General features: G+C 46.4%; 3 protein-coding genes across 4 annotated transcripts; 1 reads left to right on the top strand and 2 right to left on the bottom strand.

Moving 5' to 3' along the window:
* Positions 1–1,139: 1,139 nt before the first annotated feature.
* On the top strand, positions 1,140–4,684 carry LOC134302529 (zinc finger protein 883-like). 2 transcript variants are annotated; one of them, XM_062987665.1, is made up of 6 exons: positions 1,140–1,284; positions 1,553–1,857; positions 1,974–2,103; positions 2,181–2,294; positions 2,377–2,499; positions 2,636–4,684. In XM_062987665.1, exons 2-6 carry the CDS (start codon positions 1,804–1,806, stop codon positions 4,252–4,254), a joined length of 2,040 nt encoding a protein of 679 aa, XP_062843735.1. In that variant the 5' UTR covers positions 1,140–1,284; positions 1,553–1,803; the 3' UTR covers positions 4,255–4,684. The 2 variants fall into 2 exon arrangements, with proteins under 2 accessions (XP_062843735.1, XP_062843734.1); XM_062987664.1 differs by having other exon boundaries at positions 1,140–1,706; positions 1,786–1,857.
* Positions 4,623–7,916, bottom strand: LOC134302259 (zinc finger protein 664-like). Its single transcript, XM_062987294.1, has 4 exons — positions 7,909–7,916; positions 7,234–7,367; positions 6,969–7,094; positions 4,623–6,869 (listed from the first exon to the last, which is right to left on the bottom strand). The coding sequence occupies exons 1-4, from the start codon at positions 7,914–7,916 to the stop codon at positions 5,659–5,661; spliced, it is 1,479 nt and encodes a 492-aa protein (XP_062843364.1). The 3' UTR covers positions 4,623–5,658.
* A 993-nt stretch (positions 7,917–8,909) lies between these two features.
* gpr184 (G protein-coupled receptor 184) lies at positions 8,910–10,716 on the bottom strand. Its single transcript, XM_062987293.1, has one exon. It carries the CDS (start codon positions 10,714–10,716, stop codon positions 9,724–9,726), a length of 993 nt encoding a protein of 330 aa, XP_062843363.1. The 3' UTR covers positions 8,910–9,723.
* Positions 10,717–13,284: the final 2,568 nt, after the last annotated feature.

Below are 13,284 nucleotides of genomic sequence, written 5' to 3'. Positions count from 1 at the left end.
TCGTTTGGTTCTGGTTGTGCTTACTGTGGTGTGTTGGTGGTGCTCAAATGTTGAACTTTCCGTCTTCATCCTTGTTTGTGGGTTCTTGGTGCTTTTATGGTTGGTTGGTTGATGGTGACAGCTGTGTAAATTCAGGAATCTCTGGTTTAGATCAGAAAAGAACTAAGACTCTGGTAATAATGAAAGTGCTGAATCCAACATCAGAGCACTGGTTCCATCTGCTGGAGAAACATCTTATAGTTGGATTTAGGAAAAGATTTTATTCAAAAGTGACTTCCAACTCATCCATGATCCACAATTCAAGCAACTGAGGGTTTTGGCCTGACTCAGGGGTCCAACAGTAGAAGTTTGACTTCAGCTCTCAACTTCTGATCTAGTACCTTAACAGACCAGTACCTTAATGACTAGATTACCACTAATCTGTGCTAATCACAACAGATATAATATAGATTTTTTTTATAGTTTCTGACAGATCAGAACTTTGCCATGTTTATTATAAGTGCACATGCATGATTAGCATAAGCTAACTAACACATAGCATCAGTAAATAGGCTAATACAACCGTTCGGAATAACGTTATTTACATTTTCAGCATTTAGCAGACGCTTTTATCCAAAGCGACTCACACAATGAGCTGAACACGATGAGCAATTGAGGGTTAAGGGCCTTGCTCAGGGACCCAACAGTGGCAACTTGGTGGTGGTGGGGCTTAAACCGGCAACCTTCTGTTTACTAGTCTAGTACCTTAACCACTGAGCTGAACCACCCAACAGATCCTGGACCCAAACAAGCTGGAACACAAAATTCCTTCACAGTTAATAATAGAAAAACATTCGAACTGTTGTGTTTTAATAACTAGAAAGTGAAACATTTGTAAGCATGCTAAATACTTTACTGTAAAAAGCTCCCTTGTGTGAGGTTTTGGGTTTGGTGTACAAATACAGTCAGCAGTTTTTAAGAGATCCGAGCTTATATCATGCAGTATATTGTTATATATAGTTATATAGTATTATATAGTATTAAAAGGTGTTTTTCTCCTTTATTATTAGCTTTTATGTAGCATTCCTGAGCGCCTCACTCCAGTTCAGTAGGTGGCGGTGATGTACTGATCTGCCAGCCGCCATCAGACACTAAAGAAGAAGCAGCAGCTGCGTGACGCTTATTATCATCTGTACTATAAAATATTAATTTATTTACATTAATAGTTCCAAATATAATTAGATTAATAATAATAAAATGGGGTAAATGTGAGCTGTTTTATCGCTGCTCTACTTTAATTAAAAGGTAAGTTACGCTCAGGATTGGGCAGTAACGGTATAAGATAACAGTGTTCCGTACAGCCCCAATAACCTCCAAATGTAAGGAATTTAAATACAGAATAGTGAAGAAAAAAAAAACTAATGTCATTATTACAAACCCAATTTCAAGTTAAAGGGAAATAGAACAGAATGCAGAGATTTGTACACTGTATTATACAGAAATGTAATAGAAAACAGCACCAGAATTGTAAATATAATGTTTGACCTTAAATGGTATTTCGGGAATGCCTCAGAAAACCATCATCAGTAAACACAGCTCATCACTGCAAACAGAAGCCAAATATCAACAACATCCAGAAACGCCACCGACTTCTCTGGGCTCAAACTCATCTGAGATAAACTGAAGCAACGCAGAAACATGCTGTGTCCAACTTTTTCTGGAATTGGGTTTGTAGTTTAGGCTGGTATAATATATTAAATTTTTTAATTTCTGCTGATATTTATTTCTGCTGATCTTTTCTTTCAGTTTTAAGATCATTATGTAATGGAACCTGTAGAGGATAAATTTGAACCCCGTCCTGCTCGCCATCACTCACAGGTAGATTAATAATAACACGGAAGATCCACACACAGTTTCAACACTTCAATCTGCTTTAATTTGAATCGATTTTAAAGACACATTAATACTGTATTTATTTTATAATTCATGTTTAGTCTTGTGAGGATGTGAAGAGCGAGACCTCGGGCGGAAGGACATCAAGCTCGGTGAGACACGTCACCCCTGTGGACCAGCAGAACAGAAGCTCCCAGATGAAGCCTGTAAAGAAGGAGGAAGAAGAAGACGGTTAGTAATCAGTCTGCAGTTTAGAACTTTGCTCTTCAGGAGTTTTGAGTTTTTAAATGACGCTGCTGTGATTTCAGGTGGCTCGTCAGGAGGCGTCACGTCCACGGAGCAGCCGGGCGGAGGAGTCCAGGTGATCACGGTAAAGGTGGAGGAACCTGAAGAGGAAGAGAAAGAAGAAGGAGATTTCCTCTGTAAGGAAACAGTCAGGGATTCATGACTGAAGCTTCATTACTCTGATGAACGTGATCTGATCAGGTTTGATTTGTTCTACAGACCGTGAGCTCTGCAGGTCCTTCTTCATCCCTGATGCTCCGGTTCCTGTGGGGGTTGCAGATCGAGCCAGACGAACTCTTCCTCCTGGCCTGGAGATTCAGGAGTCCCATATTCCTACAGCAGGTCTGAGACGTAGCCACTGTTAGATAAAAAAATGACAGCACCAGTACGGATTTCTGACTGGAGTGCATCAGCATTATAATCCTGATTATGATCCTTCATCTCTGATATTCTCTGTTTTTTTAATTTTCCACTCCAGACAGGAAGGGGGCGCTGCTGCGGGAGTACGTCTGCTCCTGGTGTCCTGTATCCTACACGGCTCAGACTGACCTCCACACACACATCATGAGATCCCACAGTGAGGAACACGTGAGGATTCAGAACTCCAGAGACGAGCAGCAAACCTCCTCTAGATCTTTCCACACTATCGGCTCTGAGGGTGGAACCCAGAAAACCCTCCACTGTTCCGCGTGTGGGAGGAGCTTCACTCACCTGAACTTCCTCCAACAGCACCGGTGTGCTCCCACCACCGGAGACGAACCGTATCGGTGCTCAGAGTGCGGGAGGAGTTTTACTCAACCTGGTCATCTCCAGAAGCACCGGCGCATTCACACCGGAGAGAAGCCGTATCGCTGCTCGCAGTGCGGGAAGGGTTTCGCCGAGAGCGGGAACCTCCGGCAACACCAGCGCCTTCACGGCGGAGAGAAACCGCATCGCTGCTCAGACTGCGGCAAGGGCTTCACTCAGCAGAGCAATCTCCGACTGCACCGGCGCATTCACACCGGAGAGAAACCCTTCCGGTGCTCGCACTGCGGGAAGGGCTTTACCCAGCGGACGTCTCTCAGAGTGCACCAGGGCGTTCACACCGGAGAGAAACCGTACCGCTGCTCGCAGTGTGACAAGAGCTTCACTCAGCTGAACTCGCTCCAGATACACCAGCGCATTCACACCGGAGAGAAACCCTATCAGTGCTCGCAGTGCGGCAAGAGCTTCACTCACCAGAACTCTCTCCAGCGCCACCAGCGCCTTCACACCGGAGAGAAACCGTACCAGTGCTCCCAGTGTGGGAAGAGTTTTACCGACCGGGGAAACCTCCGGCAGCACCAGCACATTCACGCTGGGAGGAAGCTGTACGAGTGCTCGCAGTGTGGGCGGGGTTTCAGCCGACAGAACTCCCTCAGCCTGCACCGGCACCTGCACTCCGGCGACAAACCCTACAAATGCTCCGAGTGTGGCAAGAGCTACAACCATCACAACTCTCTAAAATTACACCAGCGCATTCACACCGGAGAGAAACCCTACAAGTGCACGCAGTGCGGCAAGAGCTTCACCCGAATGAACTCCTTCCAGGAGCACCAGCGCATTCACACCGGAGAGAAACCCTACCGGTGCTCGCACTGCGGCAAGAGTTTCACCCAACAGAGCTCTTTCCAAATACACCAGCGCATTCACACCGGAGAGAAACCCTATCGGTGCACGCAGTGCGACAGGAGCTTCACTCAGCTGACCTCTCTCAAGCTGCACCAGCGCATTCACACCGAAGAGAAACCATACCAGTGCCCGGACTGCAGAAAGAGTTTTACTCACCCACGGCATCTGAAAACGCACCAGCGCGTTCACACCGGAGAGAAACCGTACCGGTGCTCGGACTGCGGAAAGAGTTTCACTCACCAGAGCGCTCTCCAAACGCACCAGCGCATTCACACCGGGGAGAAACCCTTCCGCTGCTCGCAGTGTGGGAAGAGCTTCACTCAGCAGGGCACTCTCAAACAGCACCGGCTCATTCACACCGGGGAGAAACCGTACCGGTGCTCAGGGTGCGGCAAGAGCTTTAATAACCAGGGCAACCTCAGAACACACCAGCTCATTCACACCTGAGAGGAACCCTATCACCCTATCATCCACCAAAACAATCAAGTTCACCTGTCTGCCACTAGAGGGTGCTGCTCACCTCTGGTTACCCAGTGCTCAGATGCTGCCGTGTCTGGATGAATGTCCTCCCACATTCCAAAACATACCAGTAGGTGGCTTGGCTTCCCTAACTGGACGAGTAAGTGACGGCCTGTGATGCCTTGAAGCCCCGACCGAGGTGTGTTCCTGCCCTGCGCACAGGGTTCGCCTGTAGGACCCTGGAACTGTCGCGACCCCGCTAATGACTGGAAGGTTCTGAACCTGAACTAGTAGTGCAGCAGTGTGCAGAAGGTGGGTTGGTGTTGAGACAGAAGAAAGAACCAGGAGCCACAAGACGAGAATCATCGGTTTTATTAAACCTTAACGTCATGCCAACAATAAAAAAAAACACTATTTATTTCTGTGTCTTGATTTATTAATTTCTCCAGCCAGTAAACACAAGTATTATTTACTACATGACCAAAAGTATGTGGACACCCCTCCAAAATACCATAATGAGTTCAGCTCAGGGGTATCAGCCACGCCCAGCTAACAGGTGGAATAAAAATGCTGCATATTTACGACATAGATGATTGAGGAGGAACCCACCGACACCCCAAACTCTTAATTAGAGGCTGTTATAGCTGCAAGTTATACAGGGGTGTGTGTATTACCTCACATGGATTTGGGATGGGATGGAATGAGGTGTCCACATACTTTTGGAATTACTTACGTTTACATGTGCAGCATTTAGGAGGCGCTCATCCAAAACGACTTACGATCGTGACTGGATACAGTTCAAGCAACTGAGGGTTAAGGGCCTTGCTCAGGGGCCCAACAGTGGTGGTGGGGCTTGAACTGGCAACCTTCTGATTACTAGTCCAGTACCTTAACCACTGAGCTATCACTGTTCTTATTGGGGATGCTTTGATGTCCCAACCACTCACTATAGAGGGTAGAGGACCATCAGGGATCAAAATTCAGACCACAGGGTGACGCTTCATGGTGGCACCACTCAGGGTACTTCTTCCAAAGGTCAGTGCCAACATCCTGATTGGCTGCTGCTGCTCTAATGGGCAGAGGGAAGAGGAACGCCATCCCAATCACAAGCTAGGTACAAATACACCCTCGTGGCGATGTGATTTTCGGGGACGATTGCAGGGCGAGTGCGTCAGGGTGGCACCATTTCAGAGCTTTTCGATTTTAAGTTCATGTATCGCACGCTGGCATCTTTACGTTGGCACACTTGTGAGTCCTGACTGGATTTTACTCCAGAACTTTCGTTATACTCTCTGGAACCGTCGACCACGCAGACTGGCATCGTTAGTGACCAAACTTGATATTATATAATAATAATAATAAACATTTTCTGTTGTGCCAAGTTTTTTATATTCACGTATCACAGGTTGGCATCGTTACGTTGGCGCACTTGTGAGTCCTGAGCGTGTTGGAGTAGGCGAATCTACGGCCACACTCGGAACACCGGTACGGCTTCTCTCCTGTGTGAATGCGCTGATGTTTGGCTAAAGTGCTCCTGTCGCTGAAGCTCCTCCCGCACGGCGTGCAGCGGTACGGCTTCTCTCCGCTGTGAACGCGCTGGTGCTGCTGGAGATAATCCTGCCGGCCGAAGCTCTTCTCGCACTGGGCGCACCGATACGGCTTCTCTCCCGTGTGAATGCGCCAGTGTTTCTGCATGGCGCCTCGCTCGGTAAAGCTCTTGTGGCAGACCGGGCATTGGAACGGTTTCTCCCCGGTGTGAACGCGCTGGTGCACCTGGAGGCCGCTCTGGTTGGTGAAGCTCTTCCCGCACTCGGAGCAGAGGAAGGGTCTCTCTCCGGTGTGAATGCGCTGGTGTAGCTGGAGGTTGCTCAGGATGGTGAAGCCCTTGCCACACACCGCGCATTGGTAGGGCTTCTCTCCAGTGTGAATGCGCTGGTGCACCTGGAAAGCACTGTGGGTGATGAAGCTCTTATCACACTCGGAACACCGGTACGGCTTGTCTCCTGTGTGAATGCGCCGGTGGGACTGGAGGGAGCCGTGGTAGGCGAAACTCTTGCCGCAGTCGGAGCACTGATACGGCTTCTCTCCGGTGTGAATGCGCTGGTGCAACTTCAGGTTTCCGCTTTCGGTGAAGCTCTTGTCACAGCGTGAGCACTGGTACGGCTTTTCTCCGGTGTGAATGCGCTGGTGCTTTCTCAGAATACCTTTCTTACCGAAGCTCTTCCCGCACACCGAGCACCGGTGCGGCTTCACCTCGCCGTTAACGCACCGGTGCGCCCCGAGGGCGGTTCTCTCGGGGAAGTTCACCCCACACTGCGAGCAGTTATAGAGCCTGTCTGTGGCGTGAATGCGCTGGTGCCTCAGTAGATTATATCCGTCTCGAAAACTCCTCCCGCAGCGTGCACACGGGTGCGGCTTCTCTCGGCTGTGAACCAGCCGGTGCAGTCTGAGGAGACTCGGGTACGAGAAGCTCTTCTCACACTGGGAGCACTTGTGCCGTTTCTCTGGTTTGGCGGTGCCAGCGTGGTCGGGTCGCCTCGGCGGAGGGTACGATCGAGGTGGGCGGGAATAACGACGCCCGTCCTGCACCGGGGCGCGGCCGTCTGGAACAGAAAAAAGAAAAACGTTAAACAAAAATCAATATGTCTAACTTAGCAGTCAAAATTAATTCTATGGAAAATTCTCGGGGCGGGGTCACTTACACACACAGTCGTCATCTGCAGGTTCTTCCTCCTTCACGGTCGTCACCTGAAAGCCTCCGTCGCGCCGGTGCACCGAGGTGATCCGCCCCACCAAAATCGCCGCTCCTCCACCTAAAATCCCATCATTCACATTTTACTACCAGAATCACCTCAACCAAACGAACCAATCCCAGTCAGGAACATCAGCATGTTCTCCTGATGATGCACGACATACAGACACGCCCCTGGACTCAATATAACCGTAAATAAATCAGTGTTGGACGACCTGTTTGGTTTCGGAAGTCCTCCTCTTTAACTTCTCCGTCCTGCTGCTCCACAGAGGATGAAGATGTTCTCGTCAGCATCTGCGCCTCCTCACACAGACTCAGTTCGGTTCTGAGCTGCTGCTCCTCACGGCACCTGCAGGAGAAAGACGCTGAACAAAGAAGATGTTTGCTATTTTATTTCTGCATTTTCTCCCCGTTTCTCCCAGTTTAGTCATAGCCAGTTCCTCTGCTGGAGACCCCGATGGTGTACGGGGAGGGTATGTTCTCCTGACACGCCCTCCCTCCTGTTTAATGGCAGATTTTGTTCGTTTGCTGCCGATCGTGCCCGCCGGAGGGGCGCCAAACCGACTGATAGCAGAGCTGAGATTCAGACTTAAATAGATCAGAACCTCAGTGCCGGTGTGCTGAGGAATATCCGTCACTATCAAAAGTATATGTACAGCTAGGTGTTGTTCTATAATGTACGTTTACTGTTGGGCGTGGCCTCCTAATTCATCATCATTGATCAGGATTGATTTAGAAACACGTCAGGACGGTGGGAGCCTGGTGGGTAGAACTCTGGGCTGTGACTGTCGGTTCAACTCTGCTATGCAGCCACTGTTGGGCCCTTGAGCAAGGCCCTTAACCTTCTCTGCTCCAGGGGTGTCGTACGACACCTGACCCTGCGCTCTGACCCCGACATCCAAACATACACAGATAAAGATTTGAATTGTACTGAACACTGTATGTGTATAATAACAAATACAGTCGCCCATCTTCTAATCTGATGTGAACCACCTGATCAAATTATATTTACTTAATAAAACACAATAAAACAAATGTATAAGATTGTTTATGTTTTATTTTATCCACTTATTATGAATGAATGAAGTTTACTGTATTACTTTATTATTTTTAACTTTATTAAACATGTGATGTGAGCAGGGCTGCATGAACATGATGATTTTATTATTTTAATTTAATTGTTTAAATGCCAACAAGTTGAATTATTAAACTTTCATAAATAATTTGTTAAATATTCTGTGATTTAATAATAAATGATTTAACATTTTTATGTCAAAATAATAAATACATCATCACATAATAAATATTATTAATAATAAACTAAACCCTCGTATTTTAGAAAGATTATTTTTATGAGATTCTGTTTTATTGCTTTATTCACATTATAGAAATAATAACTTTATTATCTGTTAGAATTACACTATAATAAGATTTATTCATGACTTTAATGCGATGCATTAATGATTTAAATAAGATTTATTAGGTTTTAATGACACGTATTATTGATATTAATAAGATTAAAGTGTGTTTTTGCTGATTTATTTACCTTTATGTTTAATAAGATTCGCTCTGTAGCTGCTGCAGTAAATAATCACACATCCGCAAACACCGCAGCTGCGCTTCCACTACTGACTGTACATCCAGCACTGAAAACTCTCAGCGCCCTCTGCTGGATCAGTCCTCACACTGCAGCACCTAAAGTATCAGGACACCCCTTCTACACACACATCAGGAACCCTGAGAGGGGTGGATGAAGCCAAATCGATGGATTGGCACCCTGTCCAACCTGGGGTGTTCCTGCCACTGTGACCCTGATCAGGATAAAGCTACTGTTGAAAATGAAGTAAAATATTTTTTTATTTAAATTAACGTTAAGTAAATAAACGTTCAGTGCATCAGTTATCACAAAAATACATCATCAAAATACAGAAAACACAGCTAAACACAAAGTGCAGCACATGTTCACATACACCTGTAATGCACATTAATTCTGTAACTCATCTTCTCATGGGACCTAATCTGACCACATCTGGTGGGATTTATTATATATAATTTATTACGTACATTTATCATATACATTTGTTGTGGTTTTCTGAACAACAGCAGATTTGATGGTTCCTTTTATGCTGTAGAAAGTTTTATAATGTCGTTTAAATTTGTGGCTCGGTCGGTGGTGCTGTCGCCTCACAGCATGTAAGGTCCTGGGTTCGATTCCCCGACTGTGAGTTCTTCTGTGTGGAGTTTGCATGTTTCTAACTGTGATTTGTTCCATTACTAACGACCATGATGAATATGAGTAAATATTACTGATGTGCATTAAATGCATGATAGAGTTAAAACATTAAAAGTTGGAATAATGATGCATGAAGTCACACACATCCGACATCCGACATGGAATCGATGCACACAACAGATCTGTACAGATGCGAACCGATTAGTTCTGGGTTGTTTCTAGATCTGATCTAAATGAACACTAATACAAAATTCAAGTGTATTATTTATAATATTTGTAGGCACAGTTCGGTTCTCATGTTTACATCTTGATCGAATTGGCGTAGAGAGTCAATTCAAAGAGTCGATTCATGAAAATGATTCAGGTCAGATTTGCATTATTGTAGACTGTAAGGACGTGATGTTGTAACGTATCAGCATTGGCCCTCAAAAAGTCTGGATTCATGATGATGATCCCTAATTCACATTTTTAGTTAATGGTCCAGGTCTAGGCTCCGAGGGACTCGTGACTTGTTTCTCCTGCAGCATAGCACGACGCTCTTCCTCATCCCGTTACTGACCAGAACATACAGCACAGGGTCCACCACGCTGTTCAGGCTGGACAGAACCAACATGCCGGAGAAATAAAAGTGCTGTGCTTGCTCAAAACTGCAATAGTCTGCACAGTCCAGCCTGAAGAAAGCGACGGAACGGACGAGCAGCTGGATGTGATACGGGGCGAAGCAGATGGAGAAGATGCCGAGGACGCCCATGGAGAGCAGCTTCACCTTACGCTTGCCCTGTTCGTCCAAACCCACACTCAGCTTCACCTTGCTCAGGATCTGCCAGTAGCACACGGCCAACACCAAGAGCGGCAGGATGAATCCGATCACCACGCGGAGGAGGTTGAACAGCGCCACCTGCCTGGTCATCGGGTACGTCTCATAACAGCGGAGGTGCTTGTCCAGCGGCTCATTCACCTCGTCCATTATAGCCACCACGACGTGCAGGCTGATGATGAAGACGATGATGAGGCCGCAGGTGACCCAGGCGTACCTGTACCTGCGGAACGTCTTGGTCTTTAGAGGGAACGTGACGGCCAGGCAGCGGTCGACGGAGATGCAGCACAGCAGGTAGATGCTGATGTAGGTGTTGGAGTAGAAGACGAAGCCGGCCAGCTTGCACATGTTCGGGCCGAGCTTCCATTGGTGGTCATTGTGGAAGTAGTGGACCCACAGCGGCATGGTCAGGATGTAGAGCACGTCCGAGATGGACAGGCTGAGCAGGTAGACGCCCAGCACGTTCTTGCCGCGGACCTGCTGGATAACGGGCCAGGCCGTCAGCAGGTTGAAGACGAGACCCAGCACGAAGGCGACGATGTAGAAAGCCATTAGCATGTCGCTAATCGGACTGTTTTCGATCCGCACGCACGTCTGGTTTGTCGTCCCATTGTGCATCTCCTCACAGGCCACGCCCATCTTCAACATCTGGAAAGAGTAAAAACACAGGGTGGCTTTCAGTCACGTCAAGTGTCTAATATACCAGAACTTCTGGTACCAAGAAACAGGAACCAAATCAACGTAGCACCAACACAGACTTTGTTTTGATACCTTTATACATTTATTCATGTCTCTGACTGACGTGACTTCTGATTTTACCATCAACAAATAAAAATATTTATTCATTTAATTGATAAAGATTCTGTTTCACCTCCGTTTGTCAAGTACCTTTATTTTTTATTTTCTCCACTTGGCCTGACTGCATGTTCTGCTTGTTTTGAGGAAACCGGAACACCCGTAAGAAACCCACACACGGAGAACATGAATGTTTTGTCTCTGTTTCTGACGAAATGAAATTCGAGGTTGATGGTTTTTCCCTCCTCTGAGTTTCACTTCCTGTTTTGCACTATCGTTTTTCTACTTGCGTTTTTAGAGCAGTCGCTTGCCACGTTCCTCTTAATCTCACAGTCAGTTACTAACGCTGCGTCCCACCGCACTCAGGAAAAAAAGTGTCAGCGTTAATTCCACACTGAAAAGAATTCTGAGAATCCAGTCAGTGAGGGAGGAAGTGGGCTGCTGCTATTTCAAAAACCCTCCAAACCACCTTCCATTTGATTTCTTCCACTCATCAACCTTCAGGTGCAGTGAAATCATCTCCTCGTTCAGCTTGTGTGAGCAGCTCCTTAGTTTACAGCATGGTTCTAACACACCCCGAACACTTGAGTCTCTGGATGGTGTTTATATACAGTAACACATCACAGCTGAAGCAACTGAAGGCTGGTTATTCAGTCCTGATGGAATCTTCATGTTGGAACCCAACTTTAGGTTCTACAGACCAGCCGTCGATTGTTGGATCAGTAATATTACGGACGGGTGAATAATTGTGACGTGGCAGCATGATCAGAATCTCCCACCGCTCTAAAATCCTACATCATTTATTTTTTCTTAATTTTATGTATAGATTTACCAATAAAAACGACGATTAAAGCAAAATCTACTGCAGAAACATTTAGAATGATAAATTTTTACTTTATGGGGGGTGTAAATATTTCCCAGCTGTATAATATAGGAGAGAAGAATGTAAAGCAGGAGCTCATTAGAGCTGATCTGTAGTCAGATTACCATGTATTATACAGTAACGCTGCTCCTCAGAGGCTCTGCTGACTGCATTACCAGCGCTGATGTATATATACATACACATACAGTACATCTATACCTATAATTATATTAATTATTTAAGATAAACCTCCTCTAATAGCTTCTCATAAACAACAGCTACAGGGAGAAAAAGTTTTTAACCCCTTTCATCTACTTCCAGTTTAAATCTCCACACTTACACATAAAGTCTTTATGTTTGTACCTATAAATTAAAAATCCAAAGGGGGGGGGGAACAAACTGCTGCCGTTACGCCCTCTGCTGGCTGACTGATGGCACTGCACAGAAACGGGAGATTGTTGAGATCAATGCATGACACAAAACAAATCTCCATTTAAACTCCCGGTGCAGGTGAAAAGAAGCGGTCAGTACTGCACACGTGTGGGAGGGGGCGTGTGTTAGTCACGACCCTCCTCGGTCAGGAGTGGACGTATGCAGCAGTAGATGTGAAACACCATGGGGGAATTGGATATGACTAGACTGGGAAGGAAACTGCAAAAACCTCAGTGAGTTCAGAGAGGAGCTGGTTCAACTATCTCTTTATGGACGTCTCTTTTGCACAAAGGTACAGACCATACTGGAGCAGAAAAGGGCCTTCCCCAAACTGTAACCACAAAGTTGTACTACTACAATGTAGTGGGTGCATTTCTGTACACAGATCGTCGTTCCTTCCTGTAAATAACTGAGACATTACAAGCAGCTGAAGGATCAATATGAAGGAGGAATCTGAACCCTGATGGACAGGAGATAAAAGGCTGAGATGTTTCCAGTGCCCGAACCTTCTAACCACCAATAAAATTCACACTCTGATTGATTTTGGATAGCAGTCGAGTGTCTGCTGGTCCGGCTCTGAGTGCTTTACTGCTGTTGTTCCAGCACCAAGTGCTGCAGCTCCATCCTGAAACCACACCGGCTCCTGCTGATGGTTCCCTGATGAAGAACAAACCCAAGAAGATCCATCGAAACGTCACAGAGAGCCGAACCCAGACACTCTTCTGCATCTCTGTCCATGCACTGTACTGTTTATTTGTCTATTTTTTATACTGAGTGCCTTGCTATCCCTTTGCTGCTATAACTGTGAATTTCCCCAGTGCGGGACTAATAAAGGATTGCCCTGCCCTGCCCTGCCCTGCCCTGCCAAAGGTGCTCAGGTTCTGGTACAGAGACCCACCCACATCTAGTTCCAATACCAGGAAACTCCAGTCCCAGTTCCAAAGCTCAACATTCCAAGACACCAGTTTATGTGAGCATCACCAACACAACCTTCAGTCTCCAAATTCATGGTCCAAAACCAAGAACCAGGCGTCTGGGCTTTTACAGGGTGTGTGTGATAATTCGGTCTGAAATCTGTATACTATAATAATAATAGAAACTCGACAGATCAGGTCGCACATGGAGCT

The sequence above is a fragment of the Trichomycterus rosablanca genome, chromosome 25, assembly GCF_030014385.1.
Source record: "Trichomycterus rosablanca isolate fTriRos1 chromosome 25, fTriRos1.hap1, whole genome shotgun sequence".
NCBI lineage: Eukaryota > Metazoa > Chordata > Actinopteri > Siluriformes > Trichomycteridae > Trichomycterus > Trichomycterus rosablanca.
This window is presented reverse-complemented; position numbering and strand designations above follow the sequence as displayed.

Coding starts and splice junctions, on each gene's coding strand:
- LOC134302259 (XM_062987294.1), bottom strand. Junction 7,095..7,233: donor GGACTTCCGAAACCAAACAG/GTCGTCCAACAC, acceptor AGTAAAATGTGA/ATGATGGGATTTTAGGTGGA. Junction 6,870..6,968: donor TGCAGATGACGACTGTGTGT/GTAAGTGACCCC, acceptor TTTCTGTTCCAG/ACGGCCGCGCCCCGGTGCAG.
- gpr184 (XM_062987293.1), bottom strand. CDS start 10,716: ATGTTGAAGATGGGCGTGGCCTGTGAGGAGATGCACAATGGGACGACA.
- LOC134302529 (XM_062987665.1), top strand. CDS start 1,804: ATGGAACCTGTAGAGGATAAATTTGAACCCCGTCCTGCTCGCCATCAC. Junction 1,858..1,973: donor CTGCTCGCCATCACTCACAG/GTAGATTAATAA, acceptor ATTCATGTTTAG/TCTTGTGAGGATGTGAAGAG. Junction 2,500..2,635: donor GTCCCATATTCCTACAGCAG/GTCTGAGACGTA, acceptor TTTCCACTCCAG/ACAGGAAGGGGGCGCTGCTG.